Source organism: Pectinophora gossypiella, chromosome 11 (genome assembly GCF_024362695.1).
Source record: "Pectinophora gossypiella chromosome 11, ilPecGoss1.1, whole genome shotgun sequence".
Classification (NCBI taxonomy): domain Eukaryota; kingdom Metazoa; phylum Arthropoda; class Insecta; order Lepidoptera; family Gelechiidae; genus Pectinophora; species Pectinophora gossypiella.
In genome coordinates, this window is record NC_065414.1 from 1,445,615 (window position 1) to 1,462,742 (window position 17,128).

The following is a 17,128-nucleotide window of genomic DNA, read 5'->3' on the forward strand; positions in this document are numbered from 1 at the left end:
CAACAGGACGTTCCAATTACAACCCCATACACAGTTTTTACCCCCGAGACATTTTCTAGAAAAACGAAAATTTTGTATGGCTGCCATGTTGTTTTTCCGCCATTTTGATTTTTTTTCAACGGTGATTGAATTTGACCAAGAATTAAGTAGGTATAGTGGAAAAAAAAATGTACTATGTTTGATAGTTTAGCCAGGCCATAGGGTGTCTCCCTGATGCGGAGCAGATTTCAAAGATCGAGAAGTATTTTTTATACTCGACATGACGTTCCGATTACACCTCTATACAACATTTTTACCCCCGAGGCATTTTCAGGAAAATTGAAAAATTCGTATGGCGGCCATCTTGTTTTTCCGCCATTTTGATTTTTTATCACCAGCGATTGGATTCGACCAAGATTTAAATATGTTATGCGAAAAAAAGATGCTCCAGGTTTTATAGTTTTGCCAGGCCGTAGGGTGTCTCCCTGATGCGGAGCAGTTTCTGAAGATCGAACAGTATTTCCATACTCAACAGGACGTTCCAATTACAACCCCATACACAGTTTTTACCCCCGAGACATTTTCTAGAAAAACAAAATTTTGTATGGCGGCCATCTTGTTTTTCTGCCATTTTGATTTTTTTCACAGGAGATAAAATTTGACTAAGATTTAAATAGGTTTCGTAAAAACAAGAAAGTTCCAGGTGCGATAGATTTGCCAGGCCGTAGGGTGTCTCCCTGATGCGGAGCAGTTTTCGAAGATTGAGAACATTTTCCGTACTCGACAAGACACTCCGATCACATTCCCATACACAGTTTTTTACCCCCGTGACAATTTCTGGGAAAACAAAAGTTTGTATGGCGGCCATCTTGTTTTTCTGCCATTTTGATTTTTTTCACCGGCGATAAAATTTGACTAAGATTTAAATAGGTTTCGTAAAAACAAGAAAGTTCCAGGTGCGATAGATTTGCCACGCCGTAGGGTGTCTCCCTGATGCGGAGCAGTTTTCGAAGCTTGAGAACATTTTCCGTACTCGACAAGACACTACGATCACATTCCCATACACAGTTTTTACCCCCGTGACAATTTCTGGGAAAACAAAATTTTGTATGGCGGCCATCTTGTTTTTCCGCCATTTTGATTTTTTTTCACTCACGATAGAATTTGACCAAGATTTAAATAGGTTTTGTGAAAAAATTATCGTTCCAGCTGCCATAGTTTCGCCAGGCCGTGGGGTGTCTCTCTGATGAGGAGCAGTTTTTGAAGGTTGAGCAGTATTTAAATTCTCTACATGATCTTCCGATTACGTCCCCATACATTGTTTTTACCGCCGAGACATTTTCTGGAAAAATATTTTTTTGTATGGCGGCCATCTTGTTTTTCCGCCATTTTGATTTTTTTTCACCCACAATAGAATTTGACCAAGATTTAAATAGGTTTTGCGAAAAAAAAATTGATCCAGGTATAATAGTTGCGCCAGGCCGTAGGTTGTCTCCCTGATGCGGAGCAGTTTCTGAAGATCAAGAAGTATTTGGATATTCAACTTGACATTTCAATCACATCCCCCATACATAATTTTTACCACCGAGACATTTTATAAAAAAACAAAATTTTGTATGGCGGCCATCTTGTTTTTCCGCCATTTTGATTTTTTTTCACTCACGATAGAATTTGACCAAGATTTAAATAGGTTTTGTGAAAAAATTATCGTTCCAGGTGCCATAGTTTCGCCAGGCCGTGGGGTGTCTCTCTGATGAGGAGCAGTTTTTGAAGGTTGAGCAGAATTTAAATTCTCTACATGATCTTCCGATTACGTCCCCATACATTGTTTTTACCGCCGAGGCATTTTCTGGAAAAATATTTTTTTGTATGGCGGCCATCTTGTTTTTCCGCCATTTTGTTTTTTTTTCACCGACAGTACAATTTGACCAAGATTTGAATAGGTCTTGCGAAAAAAAAATTGATCCAGGTATAATAGTTGCGCCAGACTGTAGGGTGTCTCCCTGATGCGGAGCAGTTTTCCAAGATCTGGAAGTTTTCCCATACTCACCGGGAGATCCCGATCACACTCCCCTTACATCATTTTCACCCCCCGACGCTCCTTCTGGGAGAACAACCCTGTCAGTGAGTCAGTGAGTCAGTCAGTCAGTACATGGGTTTGTAGCTTTATATAATATAATAATAATAACTAGATGTCGCGTGGTTCGCTCGCAGCAAGCTGCTCGCGTGTCTTGTTTTCCCGCCATTTTTTTACCGCGGTAGAATTTGACCAAGACTTGAATAGGTCTCGTGAAATCAAAAAAGTTCTAGAAGCTATAGTTTTGCCAGGCCGTAGGGTGACCCCTGATGCGGAGCAGTTTTCCAAGATGACGTTCCGATCAAATCCCCCACACATAAATTTTACCCCCGAGGCATTTTCGGGAAAAACGAAAATTTTGTATGGCGGCCATCTTGTTTTTCGGCCATTTTGTTTTTTTTTTCACCGGCGATAAAATTTGACCAAGATTTAAATAGGTTTCGTGAAAACAGAAAAGTTCCAAGTGTGATAGTTTTGTCAGGCCGTAGGATGTCTCCCTGATGCGGAGCAGATTTTCAAGATCGAGAAGTATTTTTATACTTGACATGACGTTTCTATTACACCCCTATACATAATTTTTACCCCCGTGGCATTTTCAGGAAAATTGAAAAATTTGTATGGCGGCCATCTTGTTTTTCCGCCATTTTGATTTTTTTTCACCGGCGATTGGATTTGACCAAGATTTAAATAGATTTTGTGAAAAAAGAATCATTCCAGTTGCTATAGTTGCGCCAGGCCGTAGGGTGTCTCTCTGATGCGGAGCAGTTTTTGAAGATCGAGAAGTATTTCCATACTCAACATGACATTCCGATTACACTTCTGTGCATCGTTTTCACCCCCGAAACATTTTCTGGAAAAATAAAATTTTGTATGGCGGCCATCTTGTATTTCCGCCATTTTGTTTTTTTTTACCCACAATAAAATTTGACCAAGATTTAAATATGTTGTGCGAAAAAAGAATTGCTCCAGGTTTTATAGTTTTGCCAGGCCTTAGGGTGTCTCCCTGATGCGGAGCAGGTTTTCAAGATCGAGAAATATTTCCATACTCTTCAAGACGTTCCGATTACAACCCTATACATTATTTTTACCCCAGAGGCATTTTGAGGAAAAACGAAAAATTTGTATGGCGGCCATCTTGTTTTTCCGCCATTTTGGTTTTTTTGCAGCGGGGATTGGATTTGACCAAGATTTAAATATGTTTCGCGAAAGAAAAATTGCTCCAGGTTTTATAGTTTTGCCAGGCCGTAGGGTGTCTCCCTGATGCGGAGCAGTTTTTCAAGATCGAGAAAAATTTCCATAGTCAACGGGATGTTCCGATTACAACCCCATACACAGTTTTTACCAACGAGACATTTTCTGGAAAAACAAAATTTTGTATGGCGGCCATCTTGTTTTTCCGCCATTTTGTTTTTTTTTCACCCACAATAGAATTTGACCAAGATTTAAATAGGTTTTGTGAAAAAAAAATTGATCCAGGTATAATAGTTGCGCCAGACTGTAGGGCGTCTCCCTGATGCGGAGCAGTTTTCCAAGATTTGGGATTTTTCCCATACTCACCGGGAGGTTCCGATCACTTTTCTCATACATCATTTTGACCCCCCGACGCTCCTTCTGGGAGAACAATTATGTCAGTGAGTGAGTCAGTGGGTTTGTAGCTATATATAATATAAAAATAATAAAATATGAAATAAAATCAAATATTTTAACAGCAATTTGTAGCAAAAACTAAGCAGGATAAATGGGAAAAAAATGTTACAATAAAAAAAAAGTAATAATAAAGCGAGGTTGGAACCCTAGTATCCAGCCAGACCCATCTCATATAGAATCCTGTTATTCATCCAACTAGACTATTCCGTTGACGTTTAAACTGGCGAAATTAGTAATTGGTTTCGTAAACAAACATAACTATCAATGTGTGTGTGAGATGTTCGGCTTTTGGTGGTAACTTTTATTTATTCAAATAAAAGTATTACGTGAACTGCAACTCAATTGAAATTTAGTTAAATCATGACAAATATTACGCTATTACCGGCAAACGTATAACTTTGAAACAATATTGTGTATAAAATCCAAAAATAAATAATTATGTCAAATTAAGGCACCAACGCCATCTATTGACGCTTGAGCGCCTAGCTAACCGTATCGAACCACCTTAAATAAATTAATCAGTAATTCACTTAATTTTCAATAATAAATTTTACGTCCTTGGAATGTTGGAGATACTTTTTTATTTGCGAGAACATAATTATAAAAATACAAAAAGGTAGTAAAATAATTTAACAGTGTTGTGTTGTGACGTGTTCGGCCTGCATGCAGGTGTACGGTCACGAGCATCAATATGTACTATGTATGTATGTATATGTATACACTTTGGTACCATGTCACATTAACTTTTTTGACAAATTGAACTGTAAGTCTCACTAAATGTCAAATATGTTAGTGCGACAGAGTCCTAAAGTGGGTACATTATATTGCTCATAAAAGGTAACACAGTGGTAACACTTACGTCATCAAAGGACTAGCAATGGCTGCTTGTCATAGGATTGAGCATACCTGGTTTTCTTATACCATGGTTTAGATAAGGTTTAGATAGTGTCCACTCCACCACCCATTAACTTGTTGCCGTATTCACTGAGAAGCTGAAACAAAAAAAAATACTGTCATAATTCATACCATCTCTTTTTCAGCCCTTTTTTCAAGCGGTTCGCTTACCTAACCTGAAGATTTAACAGGTCCGGTTTTTTTATAGAAGCGACAGCCTGTCTGACCTTTCAGCACGCGAAGGGAAAGATAGCCCAATACAGGTTAGGTCACATTATCTCCGAAATGCATTTATCGGGAATGTGTGTGTGTAGGATTGTGGGTCATAACATCTGCCCCATCCAATGACTCGTGCTCAGCGGTGAAAAGGGGCACGGTCTCTGTGGTCCGGTGGTTGAGCGTTGGGCTCACGATCCGGAGGTCCCAGGTTCGAATCCCGGTGGGGACATATCACGAAAATCATCTTGTGCTCCCTAGTTTGTTTAGGACATTACAGGCTGATCACCTGATTTTCCGAAAGTAAGATGATTCGTGCTTCGGACGGCACGTTAAGCCGTTGATACCGGTTACTACTTATTGATATTAAACTTAAAGTACTGTCGTTACATGAGCCATGTCAGGGGCCTTGAGCGGCACGATAATAATCCTGACACCAGGGTTGCTGAGTTTGGTAAACCATCTCACAATCTGACCATCAATCTGACCAGTGGGAATAACCCACACGATAGAAAAAGCGGTGAAAGAAAACATCGTGACGAAAACCACATGAGAACATAAAACACGGTGACGAAACTGCATATATTAAAATCCTTTATACTTAATAAAATAAATAAATAAAATAAATCTTTATTTTCCCTTCACAAAGGTAACACAAATTATGTAAACTTAACTAAGTTAATGATACACACTATAGTGTTTTTGTGAGAGACTGGTGTCGATACTAGGTCTACTATACATACAGTCTAGTGTAAATATCATAAATTATTATGCAATAATGATTTCTGGACATGGAAACCGAAAGCTCACCTTATACAAGAAGATATAGTGATGTCTGTTAGAGAGCGAGTGCGGGCGCTGCGCACGGATCTCGCGCACGACGCGCGGCACGTCGGCGGCGGCCGCGGCCAGTGCGCGGGCGCAGATGTCCGCCGCGATCACCGCGGCCGAGCGACCCGCGCCCGACGCGCACACCACCACGCACGGACGGACTCCTGCGACAACATTCATAATTATCCTAGGTCAAAGATAAATTATGAAACTGTGATTACTAAATAAAGAATATCTAAAACTGACGACAAACATTTCTTTATAACTTATTTATGAATTTTGACGGCCTCCGTGGTCCAGTGGTTGAGCGTTGGTCTCACGATCCGGAGGTCCCGGGTGAATCCCGGTGGGGACATATCACAAAAATCATGATCCCTAGTTTGGTTAGGACATTACAGGCTGATCTCCTGATTGTTCGAAAAGTAAGATGATCCGTGTTTCGGAAGGCACGTCAAGCCGTTGGTTCCGTAACCGGGATATCTGTCATTTTCTTATCCGCCGAAAAAGAAAGGAACGGGTAATCGACAAGCATAAAATTTATGGGAACACACGTCAATTTTAAGCACAAATCCAAAACAACCCTATAAAAAATTTACATTGGCCAATAATCCGACAGAATTAAGTTGACAGCACACGTCAAACGGTTTGCATACCAGCGAGATACCTTTTTAATTCGCCCGGGTTATTCATTCATTTCAACAGCCTCCGTGGTCTAGTGGTTAGAGCGTTAGGCTCACGATCTGGAGGTCCGGGTTCGATTCCCGATGGGGACATTGTCGAAATCACTTTGTGAGACTGGACCGTCCTTTGTTTGGTAAGGACTTTTCAGGCTTGAACCACCTGATTGTCCGAAAAAGTAAGATGATTCCGTGCTTCGGAGGGCACGTTAAGCCGTTGGTCCCGGCTATTAGCCGTAAAAAACACCTCCACCGACCCGTAGTGGAGCAGCGTGGTGGAGTATGCTCCATACCCCCTCCGGTTGATTGAGGGGAGGCCTGTGCCCAGCAGTGGGACGTATATAGGCAGTTTATGATTCATTTATTTACTCATTCTTCCTAAAACTACGAGCTGTCAATCATCCGTGCCTTTCCTTTTCTGCGGATAAGAAAATGACAGGGATAACTTAAAGTAAAATTAGGAGGTGTCTGCAGGAATCGGGGCCATTGTCGATGAACCCACCTTCAACTTCAGCCGCAGCCTTCATCCTGCCAAGCGTGCCATTGGTGACACCACGTCTCAGCTGTTCCTCCGCCTTGGCTGGTGAGTACACGTTCACTCCGTTGCCGGAGCCGTTGTCGTCACTCCTCAGTTTGGACAGGTTGTGGAACGACGAGCGGCTCTGGTCGCCGTAGATAACTTCCACGCCTGAGGACATGTCATTAAGTATCAATATCGACGCAGCGGCCTCCGTGGTCCATTGGATTGAGCGTTGGGCTCACGATCTGGAGGTTCGTGATTCCTAGTTTGGTTATAGGACATTACAGGCTGATCACCTGATTGTCTGAAAGAAAGATGATTCGTGCTTCGGAAGGCCGTTGGTCCCAGTTACTACTTACTGGTGTAAGTTAGTAGTCGTTACATGAGCCATGTCAGGGGGCCTTTGGCTGCTCAATAATAACCCTGACACCAGGGTTGATGAGGTTGGGCATCCACCTCACAACCCACACGGTAGAAGAGATTATAATTCTGTCCTAGGAGGCGGCAGCCATTTAATCTTGATTATAATCGCCATATGGAAAATACTCCAAGTTTATATTTTACACCTTTGTTGCCAGCAGACCGGGAAGGGGTGAAGTCGGTATGCGATACGAATGAGGATTAAAACTGCCTATTCCCGTCAGAAAATAAAAGATAATCTGCTCATACCTTCTTCATCGTACTCTTTGGCAGTCTGCGAGATCTTCATATAGCTCCTCATCTCTGAGAGGAAGTCGATCACGGACTCGTAGTCGTCAGGGACTCCCTTCGCCGGCCAGAAGTACCACAGGTGCGTGATCTCTCGCCATGTCCTGGAACCATTAAAAAAAATTGAAAGAAAGGAAGAAATAAATTTAGCACTTAAATCCTTAAATATTATTCGCGTGTAGCTTGTGAGGTTCATGCCTTAAAAACCATGACAAAGGCCTTTAACAAAAATCTATGCAACAGACCCAAAGCTGCAACCTGAATTCTTCGCAAGCATCTGTGTGTGTGACATCTGACGCCCATATGATTGAAGACTAAAGTAAGACCGAGGAGAGGTAAACCTAGCTCAGCCACAGTATTATTCCTTATTCTACGCTATGGTTTTAAAAAGAAATCCTCACCTGGTAGCCAGGTTGATGAGCTGCACGCTGGAGATGGCATACTTGTCTCGCTGCTCCCTCTTCATCAGGACTATCTGGAAATCCCCGAATGTCCGTTTGTTGTCCGACACTTCCGATGGTGGAAGATATTCGTAGCACTTCTCCTGCAAGATTTAAATTGGGGATTACTCAAGGATATATGGGCATCAAATCCTGTACACACCATCTAATTTTATTTTAAACTATACCTGTCATTTTCTTTTCCGCCGGAAAGGAAAGGGATGGGTTATCGATATATTACATATTTATAAATCACACGTCAATGTTATGCAGAAAAAGTAGTCCTCTCAAAATTTTACATGTGCAAATATTACGACCAAAACAAGTTGACAACACACGTCAAACGGGTTGCATACTAGCGAGATGCCTATTTGATTCGCCATCCAACAGGATAAGGCTAGGGAGATGATGATGATTCGGAGTTAAGGGTACTCACTTTTGTAAAAATCTGGCAAATCTTTAAGTTAGCTACAGAAACCCTGTGGAAACGGAATAACGCTAGAGATGATATTGTAGGTTTGCCGCATATTGTATTAACTACTTGTCCAAGCAATAGGGAGCGCTGAGGAACTGATAAAACCAATACTTACAACTCCGTTCTCCATGTACTCGGTGAGCATGACGACGACCCTGGAGTTGTGCTCCCAGATCATGCGCCAGAAGTCCACCACGGTGTTGGGCAGCGGCGCTTGGCACGCGATGTAGTAGTTACGAATGTTTCCTGGACCCTGGACACAGATAGACAATCAAACGGTTTATATGCATGAATGCATAAAAACAGTATAAGAAAAAATACTGCCTCTGGATTGCCAGCCGCAGCCGCGGCTCCGTCCGTGTGGAATGATTTCGGACATAAAACATATATCTAACATAATCTCACGACAATATCTCAATTAGGGTAGTCAGAGGTACATCCATCGCAAGATGAAATTAGTATCCACGCTTCAGCGAGTTTCCTCTTAAACCAACGTGATAGGTGAGTCGTATCGCCATTTATGATGGTCAAACCAACTGTGCTTGTGAAAATTGTACTTAATATTAATTAATAACTCATTGGTGTAAGTCTGTCATGTCCGGTATTGAGGTTCAAACCGGCGCTCTTCGTTTGTCCACCAGCACATAGGACCACACCTATTTCCCACCGGGGTAAGCAGAGACTATGGAATTCCATTTGCTTCGATCCCGACACACTTCTCTCCCTTTCTCCACAATCATCAATCGTTTCATACATGCACGCCGGTTTAGAGTAGATCGTACTAAAAATTTTATCTCCAATTTGGTCAATATACGTCCTTCTAGGTCTTCCTCTACCAGCCCTACCATCAACCTTCGCTTTAACCGCTTTCGTAATCCTATTATCCTTCATCCGCTCTACGTGTCCAAACCAATTTAACATTCCTCTGTCAATCTTGGTCACTATATCGTCTTTCACACCACATCTCTCTCATAGCACACTGTTTCTCACTCTATCACTCAACACCGCCGATACGCTAAGATCTCATTTCAACGGCATACTCACCGTAATAAAGTTAGCATTGATGTACTCGGAAGTCAGATCATTGCCGATCCTCTTCAAGGGCACCCTGGTCTCCGGTAATGGAAGCACGTTGGAGTAGCGGTTCTTGTCTTCGCAGCCTGGTGGTACCTCATCAGGACGAACGCTCACTGTTGGGATCTCAGCGAACTCCGCTGTCATGGACTCCACGTCCATTGCGAAGTTGGCTAGGGCTGCGTACTGCATAGGATGGGAAGTGACCTGGGATCAGAGAAATTCAAATCAAACTCATGCACAACATAATAGATTATATGCACGAATGTTGATGGATACAAGGGTAGGGAACGACCCAGGACTGTGTGGATGGAACTTTAAGCGATAAAGCCCTCACGCTCACCTCGTCCACGTCTTTAGTAGAGTCAATGAAGGGTTTCACTTCTAACTTGCCAGAGAAAGGTCCGATTTTGATGTTTTTTCTTTTGTCCCTACAAATTTATATCAGTTAAAATCAGAAACATCACAAATCGCTTTGTGTTCCCTAGTATGCTTAGGACGTTGCACGCTATACACCTGATTGCGCAGAAGTAAGATGATCCGTGCTTCGGAACGTTAAGCCGTTGGTCCCGGTTACTACTTACTTATGTAAGTAAGTAGTCGTTACATGAGCCATGTTAGGGGCCTTTGGCGGCTCAATAATAACTCTGACACCAGGGTTGATGAGGTCGGTAATTCACCTCACAAAACCCACACGATGGAAGAAGATCAGAAACATCTTGAGTGGGGCAATATATGTCGATCTCTCTCTCTCTCTCTCTGCCAACAAAATCAGCACCAATACGTGCTTCATTCTTTATTTTTATATAACTCAAAGGTACTTTTCTTCGGCTACAAAGGTTGTGAGAATGTACAGTAGTTTTAGGCAGATGAGACGTTCGCCAAAAAACATCACATTTGTGTAAAATTGACGAACTGAATGAGTTGGTAACATGGTATAGAGTTTGAGTATGAACATTTCCTGCTACTGTTGTTGGCAACATCAAAGTCATATATTTTTTACTGTATATTATTTGGTCTGGCAATATTATGGGACTTACGCCACGGACTTTGCCGACAACGCATCTTTTTCTTGTATTGTTAACTTATGAAAATAATTTCCTAGTTTTAATTCATTACAGTCCACTTTAATACCATCTCGAAGGAGTTTATTTACCGGAGCTAACATCGCCTCCAATATTGGTGCTTCGAGCCGGATCTGCGAATGTTTAAGGTTTCCATAGTCGCCTTATTGAATTGTTCACTAGCCACGAAATTAAAAATGCGTATGTGCGTGCCCTTTACAACTGTGACGTATCTAACCTAACCTAACCTAACCTCACCTCTTTCCCCCTCACCTCGTCATCATACGCGGGGTTCCCGTAGCTTCGCTTGCTGGCTCGCAGGCGGTGGTTCCCCTTCCTGTGCCCCACGCTGACACTGTCCAAGCTGTACGCGTCCAGGGACACCGGCGTACAACGCTGAGCGTACACGCCTCTGCGCCCGCGCCGACGGACTACCAACTGGAAGGAAATAGTAACTATTAACAAGATTCACACTTATAAGAACGCTTCCGGATAACACTCTACTTTGACAGGGACTCAAATCTGAGTAATATACAAACATACATAAACTCACGTCTCTTTCCCACCGGGGTAAGCAGAGACTACGTATAGAACGGCAACTCTCCGCTCCCCACCGGTGTCTGAGCTAGGTTTACCTCACCCCCCTCGAACATAGTTTAGACTTGAATCGTATGGTGTCAGATGTCACACACACATAGATGCGCGTGTACGATAATATCAATGTGGTGTGGCTGTGTAAAACGAATTTTGTTTGTATGAATTGTCCGGGGTGTGAATATACTTTAGCAGAGAAGCACATCCGTCTTGGCTAAAGCCCCAGGACAGTAAATAGCACGATAGGTATGTTTTCAAAAAATATAACCCAAAACTCATGTATGTTAAAAAGGCACCGTAGTGTATAAGTACTAAATACTTAATATAAACAATGTTTCTGACGGACATTGTAATGAATGGAAAGCTTTATCTAATACGAATGTGATGAATAAACATAATAGTCAGACGTAGTAATTTGCTGTGCACTATTTTTCATTGATAAGTACAGTATACCTACTCAAACCGATTACAGAATGCGCAACGATCATAGTAGGTATTTTAGGGACATTTGGGTGGGAGACCGTTCTAAAATTGAAAATTGAAATGTACTTTACGAAAACAGGAAACAAAAGCTCACGACTTTATCTCAATTGGGGTAGTCAGAGGCACATTCATCGCAAGATGAACTAAGTACCCACACCTCACCGAGCTTTCTGTTGTGTGTTAAATATATATACTTTCTCTCTCTCTATTTAAGAGCTACGCTCTTGTCGGTGGAGTAACCGCCATTCCTTTCTTCTTCCCGCCAAAACCTTCACCTCCCGATACGACACGACCTGCACCTTCTCTTTTATTTGTTTCATAAATGTTATCCTAGGTCTACCCCTTCCTCTCTTCCCTTCAATTTTCCCTTCTATATGTACTTTATTGTACCATAATATAAAAAAGGTGGCAGTTCATTGGCGGGAGGAGCGGTATTCCTAAAAGTTCTAATAAGTAAAAAAAAATAGAAATTCATAGAAGCTACTTGACAATTTAGTACTTTAAAAAATATTTAAAACGAAAATTTTGTACCGAATTCGTCTGTTGATGAAATCAGTAATTGGTCTCGCGAATCATGAGTACGAAGATAAAAAAAACAAACAATAAAAAAAACCAAATGATAAATACTAAACCAAAAAAGTATTAAAAAAATACTTAGCTATTTTTCAAATGAAATAATCATTCAATCAAGCATTTCTCCGTGCAACTACTTAAGTACTCTCGCATTATTTGTTACTTAGTTAAGTACTTAAAAACTCATAACTTAGCCTCTACTTAACTGGCATCCGTCAACAAAATTACAAATGTGCTACAAATCCTGCGTTATTGGCTAAAGGCACTTACAGATGTGAGAAAAAGTCGCTGGCGCAACGCCGAGCTACGTCATTCAAGTGTTAAACTTGAGAGTTGAGACCTTAATTTATGAGGCCCTAGTCGGTGTTTGTTTCCACTGTCGCGTCCGTTAAGGTAATAACAGAAGTGTTTTTTTTTATGTAACCTGTTAACATACGCACATAGCATTTTTTCTCTCTCAAATTACTTACTTGGTTCCAATGTATAATCCAAACCTTGAAACCTCTATATCATTTCACTTTTAATATCTTTCATTAATACTTATGATGGTTATTTTGTTTTATTAAATTACTTGTTTTTCTTTTTTTTACACTGCCCAAAAATACTAGCACCAACTCCAAATAAAACATAATGACAAACCCCGAGGCAGTTGGCGTACCGTAGATTGTACACTGCCTCGATGACGTTCAAACAATGGAGTCACGCACCAGAGGTCCGTCATCATAGCACTTTTGTTTATAATTGGAATTGTAAAAACATCCTCTCGCACCGATACCGCGACACTTACGAACTTACCAGGTCAACTGGTAGGTAAGGGGAATAGTGCGGAAATGACCTTTGGGTTGTGGCAAAAAGCACATCTGTTTTTTTTGCTTTTTTTATAATTTAGAAAACATACGTCTTTATGATGATGTTTAGCGACGGCCTTAAGATGAATGTGACGCATTGAAATAGTAATTAGTTATAAACCTGTTTTTATTCAGCAGTTTTAAAAAATAGTCGGGATGATCAGCAGATAAATTATTCTATATTTTTTTCCTACAGTTTAGCAAAGAAGTAAGGTATATCTTTAAGGTCACATAGTATAGTTAACGCAAGGATAATGAAGACAATAAAATGAAATAGATTCTAGTGCGTGCAACGTCGGCGATCCCAAACTGAATGCAAGAAGATAACTATACCTAATTATTTACAAAATATAGCACATAAGAAAATTAAAATAAATAGCTACGTAACCTACATTACGATAAGTTTGCGAAATGCGACCCCTCTGAACGCGACTCCGACTGGTATTTGGACAATTTATTTGCAAACATGGGAACTGTACTAAATAACGACCTTTTTCAGTGGCGGGACTTTCTCCCGCCCGCACCGCAAGGAGGTGTAGTTCCGTGCCCTGCGCCTGCGCCCTGCTCACTCCATAACCCACGGTGACTGTGACATATTGCGCGCGCACCGCTCCTGCATCACTATTTATTTGTTGCATTTCTTTTTAAATTGTTCTTTTTCAATTTCGAATATTTATAAACATTTTTTTTAACGGGATCTTTTGAATTTTGAATATTTAGATAAATAAGTAAGATTTTTTTATTCATGAATTTAGTAAGAGCGGTGTGTGTGTAGTACATAAATATGTGTTTTATTTTATTTTTATTTAATTTGTGAATGGCGGTTCTTGGCGGAGATCTTGGTGAGTTCTTTTAACATTACATTAAACGACCTATATACGTCTCACGGCAGAGCACAGGCCTGCCCTCAATCAATCAGAGGGGGTCTGGACCATACACGCTTCTCCATTGCGGGTTGGTGGAGGAGTTCTACGGCTAACAGCCGGGATCAATGGCTTAGCGTCAGTTCACGAGTTGTTATATTTTATTTTGTTTTAATGTAAGGAATATCATGAAGTTTGATCACATTATATATTTTTAACATGAGTTAGATTTGCCGGAAATGCAATTAACTATGGCTGGAAGTTTGATGATACGATATTTTGTCTTCTCTTCTTTTTCTTAAAATAAAATAATGTCTTAAAATAAAATAAAAAAAAAAACAAACAGAAAAAGTTACTTGAAACTATTGTCCGTTCTGTTTTTTGATGGACGGACTGCTTAGTCGTTGGACTGGTGATGTTACAGATGCCTAGAACGGCTGAAAATTGTATTAAGATGACTTGTGGTTCTGGCCAAAAAATATCTGCTCTACATAATATATGTATGTATATAGATAATCATTATCGTATTTAGGGATTTTTTTGAAGTGAGTTTTTCGTAAGTTTTGCACATTTCAATGTTGCATTTTCGGAGGTATGTGATCTAACTTGTATTGTATTGAAATGTATTGTATGTTTTATGTGATAAGTTGCAATTTTTATCATTACCATTCATAAGTTACTGTATGCAAAAGTATTTTTTGATAAATAGCCGATTAAAGTAAGATTAGCTTGCTATGATAAGAAATCCCTCCATCCATAATGTCATAATAGCACTAGAAGAACTTTTAATAGATTTACGCGGGTCTCCGTGAGTCGTGAAGATTGTGGACGGCTGGAGTGCAAAGTTGAAGTATGAGCTATTGGCTATTACTTTAATGGCGCGTGAGACGCGCTTCCGTGGCAGTTCTAATCTCTTTCTTAACATAAACTGCCTATGTACGTCCCACTGCTGGGCACAGGCCTCCCCTCAATCAACTGGAGGGGGTATGGAGCATACTCCACCACGCTATTCCACTGCGGGTTGGTGGAAGTGTTTTTACGGCTAATAACCGGGACCAACGGCTTAACGTGCCCTCCGAAGCACGGAATCATCTTACTTTTTCGGACATCAGGTGATTCAAGCCTGAAAAGTCCGTACCAAACAAAGGACAGTCTCACGAAGTGATTTCGACAATGTCCCCATCGGGAATCGAACCCGGACCTCCAGATCGTGAGCCTAACGCTCTAACCACTAGACCACGGAAGCTGTCAATCTCTTTCTTCTATTCCGTGGTATTCACTAAATTTAGTTTTACCCTGTAGTCCGAATCGACACATTCGAAAAGATACCTACTAAGTCAATTTACACCGCTCTAGTCGCGGTGCGAAACAACCTATTCACGAAGAGCATAGTCGATTCAAACCACGGTCCGAACCTCTTGTAGTCCGAAACGACTAAAACCCCAAATTAGTGAAAATGTAGACATGAAAACTTAGACGAGAGCGAAAGATGCCAAAAGCTCACGACTATATCCTAATTAGGGTAGTCAGAGGTACATCCGTCGCAAGATGAAGTAAGTAAGCACATATTTCAGCATCACGCCCGTAATCTCCAAGAGATAGACAGAGGTGTATATAGTTCTTGCGTCCGCACCACATTGCGACTTGTTTGGAAGTGCGATTGTATGTTTGTTGAATGAATGTGTAAAAGTATTTGAACCTTTCATGCCTGTTAGTTCTGTCCAATGATATATAATAGTATAAATATTAATGTGTAAGTAGTAGTTTTAAGTTTTTAAGATATAAATATTGTTTGTAACGCAATGGATATATATCTGTAATGTTGCAAATGTAAGTGATATAATAAATAAATAAATAAATAAAAATAGTATGTACACTCCTCGCCAGCTAATTTTAAGTACATGTATAAATATATAAGGTCACTGACTCACTCACTCATCCCGATATCTCAAAAAATACAAGATCTAGCAGTTTACAATTTTGCATAGGGGTTCCTTTTAGAACGTAGATGCTTACTAAGACGGTGTCCCCGATACCGACCCCGCCGGCGTGGTCGACAATTTCCCTCATTCAGCGCTTATCGCTATCGACCCACTAGGGTCGATTAATTCTTTCAAATATTTTTCCTCTCAGACGACGCCCTGAGCCGAGGTTCGCGCCCAACTGAGCACCCTCAGGCCTGTTGTCTTAAACGTTGTACCGGGTGAGAGCCTTCAGCGCTCCCCATTTGTCCGGCCAAGTAGTTAATGCCATCTGCGGCAAATCTACAATAAGTCACGTCAAAAAAAAAAATTACTAAGACGGGATTTTGCGAAATTCAACCCTTAAGAGAGTAAAAACTTCTGTAATTGTAATAGAAGGGTTGCCAACCCGCCCGCCACTTGCTGTTGCTACTATACTAGCTGTTGCTAGTTATGTATGTATGTAAAAACCTACTGAACGGTGGGTACAATTAAGAAGAGCCATGAAACCTGTGACCGATATTCGTTACGACTGTATTCTCAGTACTAGGTAGTGTCGTATGCCACATTACAACTCGAGTTGCGTTGCGGAATTTTTATCGCCAGATATGCGACCGTTGGCTGTCGACGCTCGCCGGTTACGTTACGTGGGTGATATATTTATTTATATAACGACCGAACAAACTGTTAGTCTAAACAATGACGTGTTTAAGAATGACTTTGGATTGACAAAATGATAATTGCTTTTGTTTATCGTTTCTTTTTTTCGATTTCAGGTGGAGACACGGAGATACTAGATGGGTGGTGAAGAATATACCTATTTGAAGTAAGTTCTTTATTCGTACTAAATATAACATAACGTAGCATCACGCCTATGCCCCCGAAGGGGTAGGCAGAGGTTTTTATATACAGCCACTTCTCGCCAGCTATGTTTAAGTTTGAGGCACAAATCCTGGAAACCGCGATATCAATTTTATGTATATAATGTATATAACATTGTTTTAAGTTTACGCGGTTATTGTCATAATTAAAACACACAATAACGGGTTCTTACCGCGTTTAAAGCAGGGAATATGAGACTCTCTATATTTCGACACATTCATTCTTTTTTTTTTCCTGATCATGGCACTTGCAACAGTTTAAACGCGGTAAGAACCCGTTAATAAGAGTTATAATTATCAATCATCTATGATCCAAACTCTAT

The 17,128-nt window shown here is 40.7% G+C and overlaps 1 protein-coding gene across 2 annotated transcripts in view; it reads right to left on the bottom strand.

The window, feature by feature from the left end:
* Positions 1-4,214: 4,214 nt before the first annotated feature.
* Positions 4,215-17,128, bottom strand: part of LOC126370647 (mucin-12) — a 121,952-nt gene continuing 109,038 nt past the window's right edge. The window contains exons 6-13 of one of the 2 annotated variants that reach the window (XM_050015606.1): positions 10,861-11,040; positions 9,509-9,745; positions 8,580-8,717; positions 7,951-8,093; positions 7,511-7,653; positions 6,824-7,009; positions 5,624-5,808; positions 4,215-4,695 (exon numbers count right to left, since the gene is read on the bottom strand). In XM_050015606.1, coding sequence (XP_049871563.1) covers positions 4,642-4,695; positions 5,624-5,808; positions 6,824-7,009; positions 7,511-7,653; positions 7,951-8,093; positions 8,580-8,717; positions 9,509-9,745; positions 10,861-11,040 — 1,266 coding nt within the window. In that variant the 3' untranslated portion in view covers positions 4,215-4,641. The remainder of the gene's footprint in view (positions 4,696-5,623; positions 5,809-6,823; positions 7,010-7,510; positions 7,654-7,950; positions 8,094-8,579; positions 8,718-9,508; positions 9,746-10,860; positions 11,041-17,128) is intronic. The other variant, XM_050015607.1, reaches the window with a different exon arrangement.